The sequence below is a fragment of the Hemicordylus capensis genome, chromosome 5 (assembly GCF_027244095.1).
Source record: "Hemicordylus capensis ecotype Gifberg chromosome 5, rHemCap1.1.pri, whole genome shotgun sequence".
Classification (NCBI taxonomy): Eukaryota; Metazoa; Chordata; class Lepidosauria; order Squamata; family Cordylidae; genus Hemicordylus; species Hemicordylus capensis.
In genome coordinates, this window is record NC_069661.1 from 25,326,479 (window position 1) to 25,346,981 (window position 20,503).

Sequence of the window (20,503 nt, forward strand, 5' to 3'; positions counted from 1 at the left end):
GCTTATTAACATATACATGAAACCACAATGAGAGATCCTCAAGAGATTTTGTGCAGGGTGTTATCAGTATGCTGATGACACCCAAATCTATTTCTCCATGTCAACATTATCAGGAGAAGGCATAACCTCCCTCAATGCTTGCCTGGAGGCAGTGATGGGCTGGATGAAGGACAACAAACTGAGACTCAATCCAAATAAGATGGAGGTACTTATTGTGTGGGATCAGAACTCGGGAGACAATTTTGAACTGCCAGTTCTAGATGGTGTCATTTCCCCAGAAGGGACAGGTACACAGTTTGGGAGTCCTGAATCCAAACCTTTCTCTGGTGTCCCAGGTTGAGGCAGTGGCAAGAGGTGCTTTCTATTAGCTTTGGATGATATGCTGGCTGCGTCCGTTTCTTGAGAGAAGCTCACAAAACACTGGTACATATGCTGGTATCCTCCAGACTTGACTACTGCAACATGCTCTATGTGAGTCTGTCTTTGTACATAGTCCAGAAACTGCAGTTGGTACAGAAAGTACCAGCGAAGTTGGTCTCTGGGTTGTCTCGGAGAGACCACATTACTCCTATACTAAAAGAACTACACTGGCTATCAATAAGCTGGCAAAATACAAGGTGCTGGTTATAACCTATAAAACTCTAAACAGCTTAGGCTCTGGGTATTTAAGTGAATGAGGCTGTTCTCACGTGCAGGCAAAACCGGACTAATGAAACCAAGCCCGGTCTTGCCCATGCATGAGAACTGCTGGGATTGGGTAGCCACCCTCCTAAACTGGTTAAGAGAGCAGGTACTCTCATTTTTCAGATCATCTGCCAGCCCCGGCTGTGGGGCTCCAGGCTAGTGTTGGAGGGATCCCCTTAATGCCCTGCACACTCGTCTGGGGCACTGTGGGGGTTCTGGGGAGTGGGGAGATGCCCCCAGCCCCTCAACCCACCATACTGCCTGAAGAGGGAGCTGCACTTCTGGGTGTGTGATCTTTGCACCCAGACTCATCATGAGGATCGTCTGCGGGGGAGGTAAGCTTTTGAAAGCTTCTCTTATGAGAGAGGGCTCGATGTCTTCTTCACTATAAGCCTCATCACCCATTGAGATAATCAAGAGAGGTTCATCCGCAGCTGACACTAGCTCATCTGGTGGCTACACAGGGATGTACTTCTCTGTTGCCACCCTGAGATTCTGGAATGCACTCCCGAAATATAAGCCTCCGACAACTCTCTGACAACATTTTATAAGTCCCTAAAAACTCATTTTTTTCCTCCCAAGCTTTTTAACTTGATAGTGGTTTTTAATTGTTTTAAGGTTTTCATTTTTGTTTTAATTTGCTTTATGTTGTTGTAAACAGCCCAGAAATGGAAGTTGGGGGAAATCTACAAATTTGATAGATAAATAAAGCAAGCAAGCAGGTGGAATAGTACACTGGGTAAAAGACCCTGTTGGGCATGTTACTGAAAAAAGTTTTGCTGTGGAGCAGTTTGGATGGCTCTGTGACTGGAACCAAGGGCATCTGAATCAAGCCATAGTAAACTATTTTTTGACAACACACTCTTTCCATCTCTACGATTCTCTTGCCAAGAATCAGAGTGGTTTATAACTTTCAATAAAACACATCAGGGCTTTTCTTACAATTCTAATTAGGTTAGGAGCTGCATCCTACCCACATTTGAGAACTCCCCTTGTCCAATCATCTGTGAGTAAAAAGCAAGTTAGGAGGGGGAGGAAGAGATAATCTGCTAAACTAGCAGCTGGGTCAGCAGGCTCCATTCTGCCAAGGAGCTGTGCCCAGCTCCTAAATGAGGTGGGTTGAAAAACCCTCTGACCCAGCTGCTTCTTAGAAGGTGTTCACTTTCTCCCCCTCCTAATTTGCTTTTTACTCACAGACAATCGGAAAATGGGAGTGTGCACAGCTCCTGAACTTCAATAGAAATTAAGCGGGCACACGTGTGGGGGAAACCAGGCAGGTCTCCCTTAGCCCAGTTTCCTCCACAAATCTCAGAGAATAGCCCCAATTTCAAATGTTAGACAGGGGGGCTATTCTCACGATCAGCAAAAATCGGGCTAGGAGAGCCTAGCCCAATTTTTGCTGATCGTGTAAACCACTGGGCTCACAGGTGAGCCCGATGGCTTACAAGTGGCTAGCCCGCTTTTTTAGCGAGCGCTCCGCAAACCCGGGCTTTCCGATCGTGAGTAGCCACAGCACGGCTCCGTGCCGTGGCTACTCATGTATAGACCCCCAGAGGGGAGGTGAAAAACCACCTCCCTGCTCCGGGGGTCTCCCCAGTATGCCCTGCACACTCACGCAGGGCATACTGGAGCTTCCGGGGGCCGCGCAGCTCCCGAGCTCCCCAGCTCCCACCGGCTCCATCATGGAGCCAGCTATTGTGTGAGCGGCCAATTCGGCCGCCCAGGGCTCCCTCCCCACGCACACTCCAAATCCGGGTCTCACTGATTGTGAGACCAGGCTCAGGATGTGCTTCCAATCAAATATATGTCACCACCACCACTCAGATCTGTGAAGTACAGTCCTTTATATATGTTTGCATCTGTATGCATGCTCATGTCATGATCCTCCTCCTTGGGAAAATCAAAGCAAAACCTTCTTTCTGGTTAGAGGGAAAGGGGTTGATGAATTGCTATCGGCTGTTCACTTTTGTGTCATTTGTCAAGTGGAGTTTGAACTGTATAACTACTTTAACTCAGTTGCCCAGCAGAAATGTATTTGCTTAATAACCCTAATATCAGCATATGTCAGACTGTGTTGTCACAATGAACATCAAATGAAGGGACTGAAGTGCTAGTTGGTTCACTAGCCTGGAAGCAGGTTCTTTAGCACTGGGAGAAAACTGAAGTGACTTCAGAAGGCTAACGGGAGATGAGGCGATGAGTTTTTCACCTTTTAAATAGCTTATTCAGACTTTTTCCACTGTTACCCTCTCTTGCGACAGTGGTTATGGGCATTCACAGTGCCTTCAAGGGAGTTAAGTAAAATTACTTTCTGTACGTAAATAACACTCTGGCAAAGTGACAGAGAAATTAAGATGCAAGGGAGAAAAATGTGCATTTTCAGCTGAGATTTGCAAGGAAATGACAGGTCATTGAGATGGAGAGGTATGAAACAGCTGTTCCAGATGGCAAGAGATACAGAGAAGAAAACTCCCAGGTCAAAGTGGACAAAGTTTGGGCAGGAATGACGCTGGCATTGAATGAATGGAGCTGGCAGGAAAATTGATGATGGAGGGTATAGTAAAAGAGACTGTGATAAATTTAGTCGATGAGGTTGTGTTCTTTTTTAAAATAGAGGATGTGACTGCGAACACACTGCTTTAGAGTGTCCTAATAACCTGCTCTGACTGGTCTGTGGAGGACTTATGTTATAATGCAAGACCTTTAAAATTACAAAGATTAATGCAAGGGAGTATGTAATGGAGAAGAACAAATATGGCTGCAGCATTTTGCACTCCAATCTAGGACAATGTCCTTTCCATTGAAGGGCTGAGCTGAATATTTTTCATGGAGGGCTTTCAGCTCAAAATGGTGGGGATTGGGATGCAAGTTACTTCAAATTTCTCCCCAATTTGCCTCTTTTCACTGCCTGTTCTGCAGCAGTGCTCCTCCTCCTCACAGCTGCTTTGTAAACATCACTTTTTAACCCATGTCCCTTCACTGCAATGCTATATGTTGACGTTGTATCATTATGCAGAGACTTCTAGGTGAGAAAAAAACAAGTTGTTCTGGGAAGAACTAATCTACCTGCTTTACATTTACTATAATCTTAACTGATAATTACCAGCCTCACAAGCTGATCCACTTCATCCTTAAATGTCCACACATCCGCTATTTTTGAATTGGGATGGATAGCATCATCACAAACAATGCCTTTGAGGTGTCCCTATGTGTGTCCCTACAGCTGTAGCATATTTGGTTCAAATTGTTTAAGCAGTTCACAAGTTAGCCCACTTGTGCCTCATATGCTCACAGGTCTGCCACCTTGAACTGGGGTGGACAACATTATCACAAACTACACCATCAAGGTATTCCTATGTTCCCTTACGACTGTACCAGTCTGGAGTTAAGGGTATATAAGGTAATGTTCGTGACCTCAACACCTAATCACCTCCGTCCTGATCCTCCTGAATTAAGTCCACATTCCTATGTGCCCTTACAACTGTACCAAATTTGGTCCAAATCAGTTTCCACCTGTGCCTCCACCCTTGAGCCATCCCTACATGTCCCTACAACTGTACCAAATTTGGTTGAAATCAGGTGGTTCACAAGTTAGCCCTCTTACACCTCAAATGTTTATGCATCTGCCAATTTGAATTGGGGTGGATGACATCATCACAAACTACACCACTGAGGTGTCCCTATGTGTCCCTACAACTATACACAATTTGGTTCATATTGGTCCAGGCACTGTGAAGTTATTAGAGGGTGACACACAAGGTATGCTGAGTGATCTCATAAGCTTACTTTCCTTAAGGAAAGTAAGCTAAAAATGTAGCCACCCACAAGCCTGTAAGAGGAGTGCTGTCAAAAATGGCCCTGGTATGCTACTCAGGCTTTTACCCCCACACCAAATGATCTCCCAAATGCGCAAATGGGGTAGCAGAATCGGAGTAGCTCAGCACTAAAAACATCCTTCCTTCAGGGCACACTTGTCTTCTGACAAAGCCATGGAGCCTTTGCACCTTTTAGCTGATTTCTAGGTACATTCCTGGGCACACAGTCTGTTTACCTAGGACACATTCACAAGTCTACCTTCAACAATACAGGGGAAGATAGATTGTGAATTTCTTGTCCTTCAGTGGTTACTCAGTCACCTATACTGAGGTCTGCATAGCCTTTAGGGACATAATTGCATGTTGCTCAAAGCACTTCTGGGAAAGGGAAGATTGGCAAAAGTCACCCCTGCGTTTGCATGCACTCATGCTCCAGAAACAGGGGTGCCATGCATCTGTTTGTTACATACACACACTTTAGTCAGGATTCTCATCCCCTGTAAAACAGGTTGTGCCTTCCAATGTCCCCTTTTCCTAACAACTATTTACAGCTGGGGAGGGGCTGTAGCTCAGTGGTAGAGGACCTGCTTTGTATGCAGAAGGTCCCATGTTCAATTGCTCATGCCTGCATTGCTGACCACCATCCTTGTTGTTGTTGTTGTTGTTGTTAATTTGATTTCTATACCACCCTTCCAAAAATGGCTCAGGGCGGTTTACACAGAGAAATAATAAATAAATAAGATGGATCCCTGTCCCCAAAGGGTTCACAATCTAAAAAGAAACACAAGATAGACACCAGCAACAGTCACTGGAAGTACTGTGCTGGGGGTGGATAGGGCCAGTTACTCTCCCCCTGCTAAATAAAGAGAATCACCATGTTAAAAGGTGCCTCTTTGCCAAGTTAGCATGGGGATACCTACAGTATTCTCAATGTGGTGTCTCAGTAATGCAGTGTTGAAGTGCAAACCTTGTTGTTGGTTAAAAAATATGGCGGTCAGAACCATGACCATCAATAAAAGCTACACTGCCACTGCTGTGACTACCCCACCACCAAATATAAGCCCCCTCCCCAAACCTGTGGTGGGGGTGGGGTCTTACCTTAACACAAAATAGTAGCAGTGCTCTTCTTGATACTACAGTGGTAATAACCACCATCCCTTTTGCCAGCAATGCCCTTGTAGCTGCCAATATCACAGAACAGGCAATTCCAGTACTGCTACCACTACTTTTAAAATAAGCTCCTCAACCTTGAAGTCCCACTAAGGCAGGCAAGGGGTCCTCTGGAGGGCAATTCAGTGAGGGTCACCTCAGTCCTGGAACTGGCCTCCCTGCTACCCCATATTTTCCTGAAATTATCTTTAATGACCTTACCAACCCTCACCAACAAGTTTCTTGACTCATCCACAATAAGTGACTTGGATGAAATTCAAACGAGTTATATTCCTTTCAACAGTTGACAAAATGTGCATCCCAGATATGTTCATGGATAATATTTAGTACTACTATTAATGATTCATATTCCTTCTTTCTAGGGGCAATATTTGATGACTCTGCAAAAAAGGATGAGGAGGTGTTTCGTATGGCAGTTTCTGACCTCAACCAGAATGATGAGATCTTACAGACGGAGAAAATCACAATTTCTGTGACTTTTGTGGATGGCAACAATCCATTTCAGGCAGTTCAAGAAGGTATGGTTTCTAAGTGCAACATATTTTTATGGTTATCCTGGAATTCTGTATTACAGCTTCCTTGGTTTCCTACATTTAAGCAGGACTGAAGCAACATTAACCTGTATAAGTTACAGTATTTTAAAAAATTATTGTAAAATGTCATTGTGTAGGAGTAGAGTTTGAATTTGGAATGGCTTTTGGATGTTATATATGGAATAATAAAGGTGTGATAAGGTGTGTACTGCTTTTAAGTCATGTTTGTTAACTGGAGATTTTGGAGACATCTGGCATGAGGAGTTATCTTGGTCTGTATGGTTGAATCTTTCCTTTCCCGTGTCTTATCATGAAACTTAGTTTGTAAAATGGCACCATATATTGATTTGCAAAAGTATGAGTTGCTAAAAGGATCTGAGTTTGATTAATTAAAATCGATGTTCATTCACCATGCAATAAAGTTATGAGCTTTTTATGAGAGATGCTAAGTTATAACTGGCCAACTGATAACTATTTTCATACATGGCCATGACTAATGCTGTGATCAATTATTTGTGAATGAGTTCAGTAAAGTGTAAATAGTGTAAAGCTACTGCATACAGCATCTGCCTTTTAGATCAGGCAGAATGAGTTTCCCCTAATATATACAATTCAAGAATATGGTTCCAGTATTCTATATTTCTGCTCCTGTGTGATATGAAGGTACTATAGATAGCACTGGTGCATTGCTTGAAATCTCCTTGTTGGTGGATAATTAGTACTAATGGTTTTTTTAAAGAAAACCTCTGCTCTTTGAATTTAAAAAAAATATGTTGGAAAGAGTCTTGAAATGCAGCAGTAGGGTGGTATTATTTAGGAAGACTTAATTTGAAGCAAAACAGGTATATTTAGCAAATGTGCTAAATACTTCTTCCTTACTTGCTTTTTTCAGCTTCTAAATTTGTATAGTTATCAGCTGGCAATTATGATGAATATTGGTTGTGTTTGATATAGCTTATTACTAAGAGTGTTGACATCTATTTCAGCAAGAGCAGGATATGATAAGTGCTAGTGCTGCTTTTCTTAAAATATTTGAGGAGCATTTGTTTTTGGTTTAATCATGTGTTTCTGTTGAAAGTACAGCATAAAAGAAAGTAGGCACTGGCTTTCTGACTTGATACTGGATTTCTTGCACTTTTGCTGTTTGGATGCTCTTATGATTGGAAACTGGAACTGAGTCAGCTATTAAGGAAATTGAATGATGAGGGAAGTCAGCTTTAACGACAGATGTAGGCGTGAAACTGCCTGTTATAATATTAAAATCACACTTTAGCAAATATTTGCTAATAAGAACCTTTTCAAGTCTCTAACTGAAAGCCGCATATCCAAAACTCCCTAAATTTTACTGTAGTTGCTCTACTGAAGTGCATTTTGGTGATAGTTTTGTATATTACTAGTTTTCATTCATAGTTTCAATTGCTTTTGCTGTTTTCTTATTCTTTGAACAAGGGCACCAGTTCAGGTTTTAGTTTGGAGGAGTGCTAAGATTTCGGGCACAATCTACAGCAAGGGTCAAAAGCCTGGTTTTGGATATGTTCCAGATTAAATGGTAAAGCACAATTGGCAGCATTCAGACCAGTTAGTCATGACTACGCACCATATAAACCAGTGGTACAATTCAGTCATTACTTCTAATGGGATTTAATCTGTATTCTGCCCAGATTAAAATATTTTAAGAATATTTGTTGTAGTTGATTTTATAGGTTAAGATAACTGGATACACTTGAGGAATAATCACTGTGGTCTAGTGCCCTGGATTTTAAAGCCCTTGAAACATTATGTCCCTTACAATTAGAGACGCTAAAGAGGTGTGACCATACTGAACCACTGATGTGTCTGGGTTAGCAACTTGCAACTTCATGCTGGGCCAGATTTAGGTGGAAGTGACCCTGACAGCCACTTGGAGCAGCGGGCTTGAAGAGCGGGGTAGTGTCATACATATCAGTTACTCTTTACAATGTAAAAAGCTGTAGTAAAATTACAGGAAAGATGTTTTTATTTGCTTATGCATGGCATGAGTAAATACAGATTTAGAGATCCATATATACAAATGCATAGCCTGATTTGATAGCGATAAATCATGTATGTAGGTCATGTACTAAGTCTTGAAAGAGATTACAATTGTGCTAAAAATAAGGCATTCAAAATTTGAATAAATGTAGGGGGTGCTGAAACTTCTTCTCTTTGGGGTGCCATTTGGCCTGTCCAAGACTTACTACCTGTAATTCCAGACTGTTCTAACAGGGGCATTCTACCTATTTACAAAATGTTCAATTCTCTCTTTGGCTGGTTATGTTGACTTATGCTGCTAAAATCTAGGGTTTGGGTATTTGTGGGGCTGACACATGAAAATGGAAAGCACTTATCTATTGCTTAGAGAATGGTGCAACTTAGTAAAAAGCTGCTTCCAGGGTTGCTTTTCAGTAATATTGCAGTATTTCATAATATTGCTTCTTGTATGTTACCAGAAATAAACTCTGCCTAGATGCCCTTGTGAACATGCGGAAGGGTAGCACCTTCCATGCTTCAAATGCCAAAGTTTTGGCATGGTATAAGGATGCATATACACAAAACCACACTAAGGTGAAATCGGTTTGTGATGACTTGACCAAATGGTGAATTACTCTTATGACACCAATCTTCCCAAAATTTTTAACCAACCTGCACTGAAGGAAGTTTTTTTTAAAAAAAATAGCTCTTATCCTGGATTGCCCTGTGATGTGCCTGCATGTCGAACTATATAGCTGTGGACCAACAAAAGGCATGGATAAACCAAATATTCTGAGTGTAGTCAGACAACAGGTATAGACTGCTTAAGGACGGGGTGAATATATGCTCTCCTGAAAGCCAGTCTTTTGATGACAGAAGGTTTTCAGCACATGCTAGATCAGAGGCTTATATTGTGAACCTCTGCTGGAGTGGAATGCTTCATGATTTCCTCCCTGAAGACCTTCCAAAGACTGAGCTTGTGCACAAAGTTCCGCACATGCACCTCAAGAGCATCACTATAAAGTGGTTGAAGTACAGTGGAACTAAGCCACCTTAAGGGGTTGAATGTGTAAAGTACTCCATAGCTACCATGATATAGATAAGAAGCCAACTCTGAGCCAGCTGACGATATGGTGGCAGTATCATCCACTGAAAATTAGATTGCAACCAATTGGTTACTGTAAAGGTTGTGTCTGAGCCTAGGTGAACAGCCTACATTTCTATGGGATACAGGGAGGCAAAACACTGCTGAAATTCTACACGATGCTCATTTATTTCAATGGGATCTGCAGAGGAGATAGTCCAGATGGATTAAGCAACATTTCTCATTTTGCTGGTGGAAATTATAATTGTATAGCTAATTACAAACTTCTGCTAAGACACTCTATCCAGTAATCAAGTTTCATAGGTAAGTGTAATGTTATTTCACAGACCCCATCTTTCTACCATAGCAGGTGGTCATTCTTTTCAATCTCCTTTTATAAATTATTATGGTACCCTGAGGCCTGCTTCATATAGATCTCAGGATGCTTGCTAATACTCCTCATTTGAGCTATGAAATTTCACTTGCAAAGGTGAGAGATTTTTCTCCCCATGAACTGGGCAAGAGATACTGTACAAGTATGACTAGACATAGCCTCAGGAGACAAGTACATCTATTATAGAGTGCTGAATAGAAAATTAAATTGGTTTTATTATTACAAGAATTCCCTTTAGCATAAAACATCATGGAGAAGTTCTGCAGTTAAGAAAGGTCTGTGGAGACTGACCCACATGAATGAAGAATGAATACTTTATTTTGGTATTTGACCCAACAACACAGAACATAATATAAGTAGCACAAATACATAATGTCAGAATCTTCATAGTACTATTAAGTATAACTTACACCATCTCAGACCTAACCTCACTAGGGATGTGAAAATCAGCTCGACGTTGAGCCAGTTCGACGGCAAACTGATTCGGTTCAGCGGTTCGGGATTAAACTGAACCACCTCCTGTTTGGTCCGATCCTGGACCGAACACCCTGCAAATGTTTGAGGGGTTCACAAATGTTTTTCTGTTAAAAAATATATATAAATAATATATAACCTTATTCCCTTCCAGGGAGTTGCTGGAGGCAGTGGGGGGGGTGTCCCGTGGAGGTCCCCCCTCTATCGGCTTTCTATATGCCCACCTCCAGACGGTTTTTGGCCTTCCCTGCTCGGCATGGTGGCCATTTTGGAGGCCGCGCACCTGCACGATTGGCCTCTGTGTGGAGGGGGAACCTCCACGGACCCCACACACACACCGCCTCCAGCAACTCCCCAGAAGGGAGTAAGGTTAAAAAAAATTAACAGAAAAATGTCCGCGAACCCCACCGGACTGAACCGAACCAGGGGGTTCAATGGGGCTCCGGACCGAACTGGCCCAGTTGGGTTTCAGTCTGGTTTGGGCTTGAACTGAGCCAGGCCAGCCAGTTCCATGCATACCCCTAAACCTTACATGCAGCTGTGCAGAATTTGGCCACACACAGTGTTATGGGTACATAGCAAGCAGGTAAAAGAAAAGAGGTATATTCATCATCCATTCTATAAAGCATCTATTTCTTCTTTTTATATAATTTGCTAAGGCATACCCATGGCTAATCCCATGCTTGGTAGCTCTTGAGGACGTCTGGAGAGCTTCCGGATACCGACAGGGGCGGGCGGGGGGGGAGAAAATGGCGGCAGTGGCAGCCATCTGGCCAGTGGGCTGGGAAATAATGGCACCAGCGGGCAAACTACAGTGCTGGCGGGTACAAGGAGAAGGTGGGGGCAGCTGGCCCGTGGCCAGAGAAGGTGGGGCGGGGTGGGAGAATGCGTGGGTGGGCAGGAGAAAATGATGGCGGCGGCGATGACAAGGAGGGCGGGGGAGGAAACAGCGGCAGGCAGAACTTGAAAGTGCCAGCCAACACAGCCAGCAAGGAAAAGCACCACCGGTGGATGGTGAACAAAAGCGGACTGGGAGGGGGAGAACGGACTGGGGCTGAAATGCAGGGAGGGGATGAAGATGGGGAGGAGAGAAAGGGAGAAGTAGGGGCACAGATGCTCTGTGCTGGATAAGCTGGAGTTTAGTAAGAGAGGGGAAATAGGATAAATACAAATATATCTATAAAATTAACAATATAAAGACATGAGTCACTGATTCAATGGCCTGCCCACAGGGGTATCTCTGGCTGTTAAGGGGAAATTTTTGATACCTTCCCTCCAACACCACAGATGGAAGCTGTACAAGGAAAAAGTCCCTCCTCTGAGACAGAATATTTAGTCTCATTTGATAAGGAGTTGGTCTAGGATAATTTGGAAACCTACCAGGAAAATTTCTTGCAGAGACCATTCCCAAATCACTGCTTTTCAATGTCTGTCATTCGTTGTTTTATAAGTCGTTTAGCAGTATAAAGTCCTAATGGCATTAGAAATTGAGATGAAAACCCATTCTTGCCCAGCATATCATAAAGGCATTTATGCCAACTAGATTGAAAACCATCTTCCAGAACAAGGGAGCTAGGCCTTTCAGACGGAAAATAATTTTAAGCCAAAAGTTAAATACAGACAGCCAAACTGTGGCCTCCACTCTTGTTAGGCCAGTTTCCAGCCATAAAATGGCATTGGGCACACATCTAGGGACCGAGAATATAGCAAGCAGAGATTTGGATTGGACTATCTCCATTAGTTTAAAGTTGCAGATAGCACAGATAGCAGCACCATCCGGCAGTTGAGAAAGCACTTTAGCCTCATAAACCTTGATTGCAGCCAGTATATATTGACCACCTCCTTGGTGGGGTGAGACTTTAATATAGCAGTGGCACTCTTCTGGGCATTAGTTGCAGCATGCTTCCCCCAAGAACTATTTTAACAGACCACTCCCAGATATTTGTAAGATCTGCCTATATTTCTTGGCAGGGGTGGGGGGTGGTGTGTGTGTGTGTGTGTGTGTGTGTGTGTGTGTGTGTGTGTTTTGGCAAAGTGTTTTTTTGGTTTTTTTGCAAAGACCATAGACTTTTGAGCATTTATGAACAGAAGCTCCATCACAATATTGAGCTAGTCTGTGTAAAGCTCTTTTCATACTGATGAGTAGTCTAGATAAAATAACTGCATCATTGGCATAAAAAAGTATCGAAATATGTTTCCTGGCTAGTGAGTGACCCACATGTTTCCTACAACCCCTCAAACTGAAAGCATAAATTTTTAACTCAGATAAGTTAGAAGGCTCTTCTTAGGTTGCAGTAGGGAGGATCATATAGCTTATACCCAAATAAATGGACGCAGCTTGAAACATACTGGGCATCTACAGCCTAATCCTATGCATATTTACTGCGAAGCATGTCCCACTTTCCTTGATAAGGCTGAATCTCAAGCATGCTGCTATTGGGATTCTGAATTCGGAGAATACTTAGCATTTGTTCAGTGCTCTTGAGTGTTCAAAACAGTTCACACATTTTATCTTGTAATCCTTATAACAACATTGGCCCACATGCAGCACAGTGATACGAGGGCAGGAGAAAGGCTTTCCCCTCACAAGGAGCCAGGACAGTAGCTGCACTGAAGGCTTGTAAGGAAGTCGATGGGCAAACAATTTTTGATGATCTCCCCTCCCTGCAAAAGTCCTTTCTGCTTTCAGGAATATGTTCCTGAGGGATGTGCAACCCTCACAGGTTGAAGGAACAGCCCACCCTATTTTATACAATTTGCTCTAGCAAACTGTGGAAGGAAACCAAGAAAACAACCTTCTTTCTCTTTTCATTTTCATGAAAGTTAGAGGAAATCTGAAGGCCACCCATGTGGACACCTGTATCTTCACAGCAGCGATGCTGGTTGTCCCTGTAACAATACTCCCCCTCCCCCGGGATCTGGGTTGTTATATATCATTGTCTGCCTTGTTCCTTGCTTCACAGCATCGGTCATGGAGCAGCTCTGTAAGGCTTAGTACTGCCTGAGGCATTGCTTATACCTGGATGGCTGTTTGTTCCATTCAGTGGGCTCAGCAAAGGAGTTCCCCCTCTGACAGCCTCCACAAACCTCTGGCTTTCAAATCCTTCAAGGTTTCAGCTCTGTCAGCTTGAAAGTCTGATCTCATAAATTGGGCTTGCCACACTTGCCTTCACAGAGCCTTTCAAGGATGTGCCCTGACCGTAAATTTCAGTGCCAGACGTTTTCCTTGGTTGTATGTTTTGACTTTAAAAAGTCCTCTCATTCTTGTTTCTGCGGTGTGCGCTTAAGGAGATAGTTCAATTAATCTTGCCATTTTAAATACCTTTTAATGCTTGCTTTTCCAATATGAACATCAGAAATGTTAGAAGGCTTGTAAAAGGAAAACAACTTGTTTATAGGCTGCTTAATGAGAACTGATTCACACATATGGACACAACACTTGATGTTTCTCAGGTAATGCACAGTTGAAAATATGAACCAACTCCATTGGAAGTTATTGTGCTTGAGGTGATGTGAGTTGATATGAGAGTTTGACAGTTGAATTTGACCTGTGGTGACTGTTTCCTATGTGCAGATTATCACTTGACGTTGTAGTTGTTAGCCTAGTTCATATGCTTAACAGACCAAGCACTGTCCCTTATGTGGTGGAGAAGCACATGCCCTTTCCCTTTAGTGTGCACATAATACCATGCATGAAGTAAGTACTCAATGGGATCATCCAACTGGGAAGTTTGATTGGTTTGAATAATTGAAGTCTGCCTCCAGTCTTAAAATGTCCAGATTTAGATGACCAGTTTTATCCATGTGGTTAATGATGTTACATTGTAAGCTGCCCTATACTGTCATTACCCTAGAGCCAGACACCCTTTAGCTGGAAGAGGATATAGAGATAGGGAATCAGTTATAGATAGGGAGTGAGTCCATTTCTGAAGCTTTAGTCACATCAGGCCTACCCTTTCCACCAGGGCCAGAAAAGATGTCCTTGCTTTTATCATCCGACTTGGAGGACCAATCTGCCTGGGTGGAGGTTCCCCAGCCTCATCAGAGGCAGAGCTAGTGCCTACAGTATTGTGTTGCCCCTTTGAGATCTGAAATCCTGTAAGAGGGAGATGGAGCTAGAGAAAGGAGCTGGAGAGCAGAATTACTTGAAGCTCATCAGACCACTGATGATGTGGAATCCTCCCATCCCCTAGTAGATGCCCTGCTAATACAGAGCAGTTGCTTGCCTGAGAAAGCTGGAGCAGGTACAGGTGTGGGCAGCACTAGAGCCCAGTAAGAGATTAAGACCCTCAGTTGTGCCTGGGAGAGGAAGGAACCTTAGAGTAGCAGGTAGGTGCCCACTGAGACCCTTCAACTCATGGTACTGGATTCAGGATTGCATGGTACTGAATGCAGGATTGTACAGTGGATCACAGAGTCAGCAGAGGGCAAGACTGAGCTGAACTACACAAGGGCACCAGGCATATATCCCTAAGGGACATTCAACTTGGATGCAGTATGGAAACTTAAGATGACCTTCAATTGGAATCAAGCTGCCTCTACTTGGGAGAAGAAGAAGAAGAAGAAGAAGAAGAAGAAGAAGAAGAAGAAGAAGAAGAAGAAGAAGAAGAAGAAGAAGAATTGTATACTACTTCTCAACATTCCACATAACAAAAGATATAAGAAAAATAGTTTCCTGTCTCAAAAGGGTTCACAGTTTTAACCAACACGCATGCACACACAAAGATCAGCAACTCCCACTGGAGAGATACTATTCTGGGGGCTTCATAGCAATACTTAGCGCTGGCTCTATGGCTTGTGCCTCTCAAGATGATGCCAAGAAGCTGCTGAACCAGATGCTGGTTCCAGCATAATGGGCAGGTCCAGGCCCACTTCCCTCACTGCCAATGCTAAACTACAGTTTAAAACTCCAGTGTGCACAGAACATAAAGCAGCCAAGAGATGGGGAAGGATGGTGAGGGTGAATGAGGCAAGTCTGGCTCCACCCCTGATTTCGGTGGTGGAGTCAGGGGGCTGTGTCAGGATACAGTGTGTGTGTCGGGGGGGGGGACAGAACAGAGAGTGGTGGGGCAGCAAGGAGTTGGGGAGCAGTGGCAGGCAGGGGAGATGGCACCTGCAGGGGTAGGGTGGGATGCACGTGTGGCCTGAGGCTGTCTCTCACCTTCCCACATGGGTGAGCTGCCCCTGGGGATAGTTGCTCCCTAAATATAACAGTTTTGGCTTGAAAAAAATGCCTTTAGCAGGAGTCAAGGTATTTTGCAAAAACTGATGAAGAATAGCCTGCCTTTCTATAAAGCATAAACGTTCAGCATTTCAGTTGCATTTTGCCTGACAAGTATAAAGAATGCCATCCCTATTATATTTTGAGCATGGAATTGGGGATTGAGCGAGAGAGAGGGAAGACCAAGGCCAAATGAAGTATTTACCATTCAGGTTATTCACTGGAATGCATATTTTATATACAGATATTAACTGAGTACTCTGTAATGGGTTTCTCTTTTCTTTGAAAGCTTACTGTATTTTGGGAAGAACATAAGGCAGTGAGCCATAACAAAAAGGGATTTCAGCTGTATACTAGCAGAGGTTTTGGAGGGCAGCAGGATATATGAAGGTCACAGGCAAGGTTTCATTCAAGGCAAGTTTTATGATCAGAAATTATGGCCTGGTTGATACAGCTCCTGTGGCTGTTTGGGGCTTGAATTGATGATAAGGTTGTCCTTTCCTGTTTCTTTGATTGCCACAGAAACCAGTTTAAATCCACACATTTCATGGCCTGCTAAACTTCTGCCAGATGCATTGAGGTCTCAGATCTCTCGCATTTTGAAGCACTGTTTATTAACTGGTGCATGTTCGGGTTGAGATTAAACCTTTATGGAACTGCAGTTCTTCATTGCCTTTCAATTTCTTTTGAGACATGCTTTCTTATTCCACCGTAAAATGGGTCTGATGTAAAGTGATATATTCATGTTTTAGGTGGGTGTGTAAATCTACCTTGTTGAGAGCAGGATACTGAAATGTAAAGCAGTTGCAAAAAGTGGCTTTGGGAAAAACAACACACACACACACACACACACACACACACACACACACACACACACACACATTCTGCATTGACAATACTTCTGTCTATCTGGGTGTCTACATTTCTATTTACATATACTAGTGGCCCTCATTACCCACGGTTTCACATACCTGTGGATGGTTTTGCATACCACAGTTTTGCATACCTGCTGATGGGTCTTAGAGACCCAGTTTCATTATCCACTGTATTAAAAACAGGCAATTTTTGCCTATCCGTGGTTCCTGGGCCACCGAAAGTCACTTCAGGGCGCTTTTCAGATTACCCTTTATCATTGTTCCACTACGTATCTGCTAAGTGTGCATCCATACTAACTGTGTTTTGACACCGTTGTCCATGTGATGACAGCAAGGTGCCATTCGCACATTGGAAGCTTTCTTCTGGGTTTTAATGTTCTGTTTTGTGTTACAACTTTGCATGTGCGTTCCAGAAAAATAGCTGTATTTTTCGGTTTTAGGAGGGCTGTCCTGCTGTTTCCATGGTGCAATGTGGTGGGTTCATTCAGCAATTTGGCATTTCAATATCTTAATCTCCTCTCAGATTTTGAAATGATCCTTAAAAAAAAAAAAATTCCTGGGTGTTCTTGTGCAACAGTGCAATGCTGCAATGTCCTTTTTATTTGCTTTTTGCTGCTCTCCCTCCTCTGTTATTGTTAAATCTATTGTGATTATATTTCTTTTTATATTTCTGTGATTGTTTCTTTCAGCCTCCACTATCAGTTTTAAAAACTGATTGTCAGCCATGGCAAGGGATATTTAAGTTTGTGCAAGCTAGAAAAGACTGCTCCCCCTGCAGGTGGCTTTGTGCAAAGCCACCAATGCCCCCCCCCCAAACAACTCCTCATCACATCATTGACCCCTACCTCCTCTATGACCCCATTGGCCCAAAATGGTGCAGTAGGAGGACACGGAGAGGAAGTCTTACAAACAATATGAACAGTCTCTGCTGGGAAAACACATTGTTATAATAAGGCCACGGCTTTATGATGAACTATACAATGAATGGCTTCCACCTTTTATTTATGTTTTGAATATGATCCTGACAAGTTGAAGAATTTTACACCACCTCCAACCGCTGTAGAGCTCGCAGTCTGGAAAGCGCATTTCTTGACCTGAGGCAATGCAGAGCCATTTTGTGGCTTATGTCCCCTGCCCCCCAAAGCAGCAAAAATCAGGAAAAAATCAGCTGATTTGGAGATTGTAGGGGGCATAGCTGGAAAGCTGGAAAGTAAGGTATTGTGCTGTACTACTTTTATTTCTGCTTTCCTCCTGCATTATTATTATTATTATTATTTTTGGCCAAAAAATATTGTGCAGGAACCTAACCCCCAGATTCCCATAGAATTAAGGTTTCATCTTTTGTGGTTTCCATATTTGCAGTTGTAGGCAAGAATGGAAGCCCATGAATAATGAGGGTCTCCTGTATGTTTTAGTCTTGTTTCTTAAGGGAATTCTGAGCTCGGCCGATCCTTTCTTTGCCTACTTAATCTTTATACATATTCACCTCAATATAGCGACTGTAATCTGGGTATGGAAAAAAGTTGTTGTATCCTGATCTATTGTGAGCAGGGGCATCGCTACAACTGAACAAGGAGGATCAAGTATCTTTGGGCCAACTGGCTGGATGACAGCTTGCTCTTTGCTCTCTGCCTTATGCCTCTCTGAATATGAAGTCGGGAAGGGAAGGGGACCATCTTCACTCCCCCCCACCCCAGAGCACACTCCAGCTTTGCTACTGTGTGTGCAAAAAGCTAGTGTCAATGGAAAAATTACATATCCAGCAAACTCTGATCGCTCCCCATCACTTCATGATGGTGGTGGTTAGGGATGTGTACAGACCTCAGTTTGTTCAGTGGTTCAGCCAGTTCATTCCCATTCGGCCCAACCACAAACTGGTTCGGTGGTTTGAGAGCGGTGCCGGGCGGGGGAAATCTGGACCTTTAAAAGTGAGTACAGCAGGTCCTTACCTGCGTGACCATCCACTGCATGCAGCTTCCTGCTGTGGCACAACAGGCCGCATGGCAGCGGCAGACACATGGCCTTTGTGGATGCACAGACGCCATTTGTGTGGTCAGCCTGGTGTTGCTGACCCTGCAGATGCCTTCTGTGCATGCTGGCGCTGTGCTACCACCACATGCGGGCTGTTGGGAGTAGTAAGCTGCATGAAGCACCAGTCATGCAGGTAAGGACCTGCTGTACTCACTTTTAAAGGTGCCGCTTGCCCCCCCTTCCCCGCACCACTCTTGAACCATCCCCCAACTGTTCATGATTGGGCCGATCAAGAATGAACCGGTTTGTAGAACCACGAACCAGTTCAAATTAAACTGCTGCATGAATCAAGGTCCATGTACAACCCTAGTGGTTGGGGACACTTTTCGCACTATTTCTTTTTATTTATTTATTTATTTATTTATTTATTTATTTATTTATTTATTTATTTGATCATTTAATTTAATATTATTTAAATTATTTTTTAAAGCATTTATATACTGCTTGTTTTTATTAATTTCAAATGTGGTTCATAAATGAGAATAACTATAACACAACCATAACATAATACAAGCTAAATAAACCAAACAACCAAACCAAACAACACAAACAGGCCACTGGCTGATCTGGTGGCTATGCAGGGACGGGCCTTCTCCATTGCTGCCCCGAGGCTTTGGAACACACTTCCTGCTGAAATAAGAGCCTCCCCATCTTTTACAAATTTTAAAAGGGCAGTCAAGATGCATTTGTTCACCCAGGATTTTAATTAGATACTGTTTTAATTGTGTTTTAATGGTGTTTTAATAGTTCTAACTTTTTCATTTTAATTGTTGAAAAGTTTTAATATTTTATTGGCTGTTTTTAGTGTTTTGTAAACCGCCCAGAGAACTTGCATTTTGGGTGGTATAGAAATGTATCAAATACATAAATAAATAAACAAGAATATGACGAATATTTATATACCGCTTTTTAACAAAAGTTCTCAAAGCTGTTTACGTAAGAATAAAAAAACCCAAATATATAAAATGACTACCTGTCCCTAATCTAAAAAAGAAACAAAATAGACACCAGCAACAGCCACTAGAGGGATGCTGTGCTGGTGATGGATAGGGCCAGTTGCTCTCCCCTTGCTAAAGAAAGAGAATCGCCACTTTTAAAAGGTGCCTCTTTTGTTTAGCAGGGATAGAGACCAAACAGTAAAGACCAAAAAGGAGAAACAGCACAACAACAAAATCCATAGATGGACAATTTTAAAAAGCAGTTAATTTTCAAAGTTAATTTTCACTGAACCAAAAAAAAAAAGTAAAAAAAGTGAGAGAGCCTGTTTTTAGTAAGTTGGTAGGGAGGGGACTATTTAGAACTCTCTTGGTAAAGAGTTCTGCAGTATTGGGGCAGAAACTGAGAAGGCTCTGCTCCCAGTGGAGACTAGCCTACCCTTTTCATAGTTTGGAATTCAGAACAGGGAAGGTAAAGATTGCGAGCCCTTTGGGGACAGGGATCCATCTTATTAATTTATTATTTATCTGTGTAAACCACCCTGAGCCATTCTGGAAAGGCGGTATAGAAATCGAATAAATAAATGAATAATAAATAAATAATAAAGGGGAGGTAAATTCTCTTTCTTAGACCAAAATGGCAGTAGTTGGCTGAATTTCAGAACATAAAGAAGTAGGGTAAGGAAACATTACTCCCTACTGATGCTTTTTCCTCCCTTGATAGCGCTTTACTTTTAGTACTCCAGGCCCCTAATTCTGACAGTTTTATCAATCCTTGAGGGGTGATACCATCTTAGAACTTTACAATGCGCTTAAGCCCAATAAACTCAGTGGGCTTAAATTGCTTAACTGTCTGTTGAATTGTGGCCAAAATCTATTTTGTTCCTGGCCTGGAACATATTGTGCTGGTGGAAAATCATGCAAGTGCAAATGTTTGAAATGTTTTCATGATACTAATTGCTCCAATTAAAAATATAAATTGACTGGTAAGTTCAGGGATCATCCTCTTCTCCCCCACTCTACAACTGCTGTACCGATCTGATACCAGTCTTCCCCCCAACTCTACACTCAGCTCAATCTGGAATTCCTGGCAGTCTGTGATTGCAACCAACCATGTGTTTTCAGTGCTGCATGGTGAACAGTTGATATAGTAGAATTCCCCAGACGTGGTTGTTTGTGACTGGCAACCCATACTCATTGTGGCAGTTGGATCAGTCAGTTGGGTGAACTGTGAAGCAGGTTATTAGCTTCTGAAATTGACTTGAGTTAGAATTGATTGAAGATGATTCTATGCCAAT

At 42.8% G+C, this 20,503-nt stretch overlaps 1 protein-coding gene across 8 annotated transcripts in view; it reads left to right on the top strand.

The window, feature by feature from the left end:
- The window catches only part of GRID2 (glutamate ionotropic receptor delta type subunit 2), a 1,329,997-nt gene that overhangs the window by 283,898 nt on the left and 1,025,596 nt on the right, over positions 1–20,503 (top strand). For all 8 annotated transcript variants that reach the window (XM_053253719.1, XM_053253720.1, XM_053253717.1 and 5 more), the window contains one exon: positions 6,032–6,187. In XM_053253719.1, coding sequence (XP_053109694.1) covers positions 6,032–6,187 — 156 coding nt within the window. The remainder of the gene's footprint in view (positions 1–6,031; positions 6,188–20,503) is intronic.